General features: G+C 38.7%; 1 protein-coding gene across 1 annotated transcript in view; it reads right to left on the bottom strand.

The window, feature by feature from the left end:
• DMXL2 (Dmx like 2) overlaps positions 1–4,666 on the bottom strand; it is a 160,660-nt gene that overhangs the window by 88,368 nt on the left and 67,626 nt on the right. The window contains exons 11-12 of the mRNA XM_013006336.2: positions 3,844–4,528; positions 3,402–3,523 (exon numbers count right to left, since the gene is read on the bottom strand). Coding sequence (XP_012861790.1) covers positions 3,402–3,523; positions 3,844–4,528 — 807 coding nt within the window. The remainder of the gene's footprint in view (positions 1–3,401; positions 3,524–3,843; positions 4,529–4,666) is intronic.

Raw genomic sequence — 4,666 nt, forward strand, 5'->3', positions numbered from 1 at the left:
GTACAAATGTGCTTTACACAATTGATGTATGTATGGATTGTGATAAGAGTTGTATGAGCCCCTAATAAAACGATTTTTTAAAAAAGAGCTGTAAGAGCCCCCAATAAAATTATCTTAAAAGCTTTAAGTTAAACAAGCAGCCAACTAGCTGGGAAGTAACAAAGCCCACAGAAAAGAAGCACCGCAGTCTGTGTGATCATGAGGTATCCACGGGAGTAGATATCAGAAGTTCAAAAACAAGCAATTACATTGATATGAAAGAGCATAGACAAAGTGGAGACCAAAAACTCACCTGTATGATAATTGGAGAGTCCCTCACAGAAGGGCCACATGGAAGGGATGATATATTCAGGTTGCAGTATAGCACTGATGAAACACATTAACTATCCTCTAGTTCTTTACTATCTCTTCCTCTTACTATTATGGTCTTAGTTTTACCTCATTATTCTTCTCATTAATGCATATTAATAACCTTCAGATGTTCATTTGTATAATCAAGATTGTTCGATGCATGTAATCCAAGACAGATAAACCCTTCAGAAATAATAACGGGAGTATTGATTCCCTGAGGGTTTGGGAAGGGGGAGAGGAAAAAGGGGTAATGGGGAACTGACAGCAATGATGTCTGTACAACACCACTCAAGGGGAATGAATAACAAAATCGTAGTTAAACGGATATATTGGATCATATAATATATGGCAATAACAATAATAATATATAATACAATAATAGTTCCTGGCGGGTAGGATAGAGAAGGGATAAAACGGAGCTGATATCAAAAAGTTCAAGAAGAAAGAAAATGTTTTGAAACTGATGGTAGCAGCAATTGTACAATTATGCGTGATCTGATCGAATTATGGATTATTATAATATCTGTAAGAGCTCCCAATAAAATGATTGATGAAAAAATACTCTTTGGTTTTCAGTACTGAAAGCATTTTTATTCAAAAATTGTTTTCATAGGCAAATGGAAAATTCAGTTCAAATATATATAATTTCCACTTCAGACCCAGAATTACCAGAATGAGATGCTACCACCTATTGGTAGCATATTCTAACCACAAGGCTGGGTTTGTTTGTTTTTAATGATTCAAGCTCTAGAAAAGTCAAATTTTCCAACTTCAAAATATAGTCCAGAAAAACTGTCTTAAAACTTTTTTTGAACAATACAAGATTAAGACAACCAAACTAGGGAATGAACAACATCAAGAACAATTTATGGTATTTAGGGGAAGCATCATTTCTTTATTTCTCCATATGTAAAATATATTAATATATTATATGAACACTGCATTGTTAATTCACATACCTTAGTACAAAAATTAGGAAAAAAGTAATTTTTCATATGTACTGTATTTTTATACAAATAATAGATGTGTTACATGCTTTTTTCTCAACCAGGTATCCTCATCCTCCCCAGGTGTTTTTCTAAGTATACTATGATAATTGTTTTTAAAACCATGTAAAAAATTAGCAAAGCATACTTCTGAATATAGAAGGAGTGACTGATCTGACCCCCAGACCACCACGCCGAACACTAAGGCATGCAGCAGAGCAGCAAGGGGAGCAGAGCATGAAGTCCCCGGGGAAACCAAAAATAGACTGTGGGGCCAGGGCATGGCACCCCATCTCAGACTTGGCCAGAAAACCCTCGGAAAGGTCAACAAACAGACTTGAACTATTTATAGGCTTTCCTGTTGTTGGCTTTTTGTTGCTGTTGTTTCATTTTCTTTTGTTGCTTTGTTTTGCTCTGTCTTGTTTTGTGCATATTATTATCTCTGAATGCCTATCTAGGTAAGATAGGCAGCATAAACAACAATCCAGAGGCGAAAACAATAGGATCGACGGTTGGGGCAGGGGGTGGGGGGAGCGACATGGGAAAGTAGGAGGCAGGGGAAAGGAGGTGGGTGTTAACAAACCCAGGGGCAAGGGAACAAGTGATCTTAAAAAAAAAAAAAGGGGTGGCTGGAGAGAAAAAAACATATAATGTGATATTTGTGTAAAAATATGGTATGGCCAATATAAAACCAAAAAAAATAAACACTGCCACCAAGTCAATGTCAACTCACATAGACCCTATAGGACAGATGAATTTCTATGACTTTAACTCTTCACGGGAGTTGAAAGCCTAAACTTTCTCCCTCAGAGCACCTGGTGGTTTCAAACTGTTGACCTTGCTTGCAGTTAGTAGCCCAACACATAACCACTACACTGCCAGGGCTCTTGTATGTTCCACCCAGTACAGACTACATGCTAATTCCCTAAACACGAATGAGGAAATGTCATCAAGGCCAAGTCTGACCTCCTCTGGATAAACAAGGGAGGAGGAGAATCCAACTCCACACCAGGCCAAGATTGACTGCCACAGGCAGAGATCAGACATGCTTCCAATCTCCATTCTTCTTGACCCTATTCTGACACCAACCCTCCTTGCCAAGGCAGTCTATTCTCTGCTGGGTTCCACAATCCACTGCAATAGCCACAGAGAACTCACAGATTATGGAAGTTTATTAGGGAAGTTAACAGGTTACAAATGGTAAAATACAGTTCTTTGGCCCACAGAGCCTCTTCTCAGCCATGCTGAATGACAGGTCCTCGGCCTCTCAGCTTGGGGCTCGGGCCCTACTTAGGAAAGTGTTACAAGCATCTGTAGTGCTGTCAAATGCCCTTTCGGTAAGCCAGCCTCCTTCCAAAGACACTCAGCTTTCCCCCTGTTGGGCTGGGAAGCCCACTTCTCTGTCTCATCATGGTCTCTGAGGTGTGGCCTCAGAGTAGGCAGTGCCTTGCCTACTGCTTCTGCTTCTTTTGCTACTTCAGGCAGGAATCCCACATGCATTCCGCTGTGATTCAATAAATTTCAATAGATTTTCAATCAAATTCAATAGATTTCAATGTGGTTCAAAAAAATTCAGTAGAAAAAATAAATTGTCTTAATGGTTACAGGATTCTCTCTTTTTCTGCCTCTGAGATGGCTCCCTTGGATACCCAGTGGAAAGGCAAAACTGACCAATAGCCTCCATTAGTGTTACACATGGTCCCACCCAATTGTTTAATGGGAGTTACAAGACATGGATTCAAACCAAACTCGCAACCATTGAGTCAATGCCAACTCATAGCAGCCCTATAAGACAGGATAGAAATGCCCCTATGAGTTTCCAAGACTAACTCTTTGCGGAAGTAGAAAGGCACCTTTCTCCTGCAGAGCTGGTGGTTTTGAACTGCTCAACTTGCAGCACTGTAACCACTATGCAACCAGGCCTTTCCAAGACATGGCTAGAAGTGCCATTTCAAGCAAGTTCACTTCCACTACAACCAACTAACAAACAGAGGTCATAGGTACTGTGTAAAGAGAATTCTTTACCATGTTGTAATATATTAATAAAGACTAGTGAATACTTACCGAAGACTCTGGGTCTGACAGTTCATCCAATAATTTCCTTGCATCTACCACAGCTTGATAGAGTCTAAGATTTTTACCATCAGAAGCAACAAAGCAAGCACTAGCAGAATTGCAGTATGTGCCTGAGAAATTAAAGATTTTCATTATAATGTGTAGTTTATTTTTATTGTTGGGCAAAGTGCAAGAAACAAATATTCATACTTTTAAGTCATGATCCAGAATAATTAAAACAAAAAAATCTGTATATAAAATTATTCACAAAAAATTTCAATAGAAAAAATAAATTATAAGAGGGAAAGAATTAAACACCAAGTCCTAAATATTATAAAAATAAATTGTATCTACTTCCTGAATACTTAAAAATGACAAAAATAAACCATATTACATATAGTGAATGTAATTTAAAGTTTTCATTCATTCTATAATTAGAAGGAATACTTACCAAGGCAGTAGCTGGGAATAAGAGTTGGAAGCCAAGCCACATTAGAGAAGGCTGAGGTATGTAAAGAGTTAATTCGCGCCAATTCGGAAACCCCTCCAGTGTATGACAATGGTCCTATTGGGTCTACACGCCACAGAATAAGTTCACTGTAGATTGCATTTGGGTCATGAAACGTACACGTGGCTGCATTCCTAAGTGGTTGCTTCGAGGAGCCTTTTATATGTTTTATGGGATCCATTAATTTACTTAATTTACCATCTGAATCTGATTCAGGAGTCAACAGAGCATTATGATGAGATGATGTCAACAAGAGAGGTAAAACGGAATGACATGCCAGATCATTGAGATGAAATCGATGACCACAGTATCTAAATTTGTGAGACACAGTAAGAACAGTGGTAAAGGCAGACTTATCAGCAAAAGTGACGGCCCACTGGTTTAAAGAGCCATCTATATGTTTGGAGACCATCATGACTGTAGGCATGAAGACGTTCATTTTCAGACTGTGCAGTCTGGAGTGTGGCTGGGAGCCATGAGGACTGCCTAAAGCCGCCCGCTCTTGGTGGGAGATAGGGTGGTGGAAATCTTTCGTAGCATTTGTGCAGGCATACATCATAATATTTTTACTAAGAGAGCTTGCGTCACCAGAGGGAAATGCAACAGGAATCCGGGAAGAAAAAGAAACCTGAAAAAAAATACAATTATTTTTTTGTGTGGAAGTGATTTACCTCTTCTTAAAATAATATTCCAAAACACTTCTATTTTCAAAGTGCCAAAGATTAGCTTCCTACTCCCACAAAACCCCAAAATGTTCATAATCTTA

Source organism: Echinops telfairi, unplaced genomic scaffold (assembly GCF_000313985.2).
Source record: "Echinops telfairi isolate 266 unplaced genomic scaffold, ASM31398v2 ScPeMD7_8;HRSCAF=38, whole genome shotgun sequence".
Taxonomy (NCBI): Eukaryota; Metazoa; Chordata; class Mammalia; order Afrosoricida; family Tenrecidae; genus Echinops; species Echinops telfairi.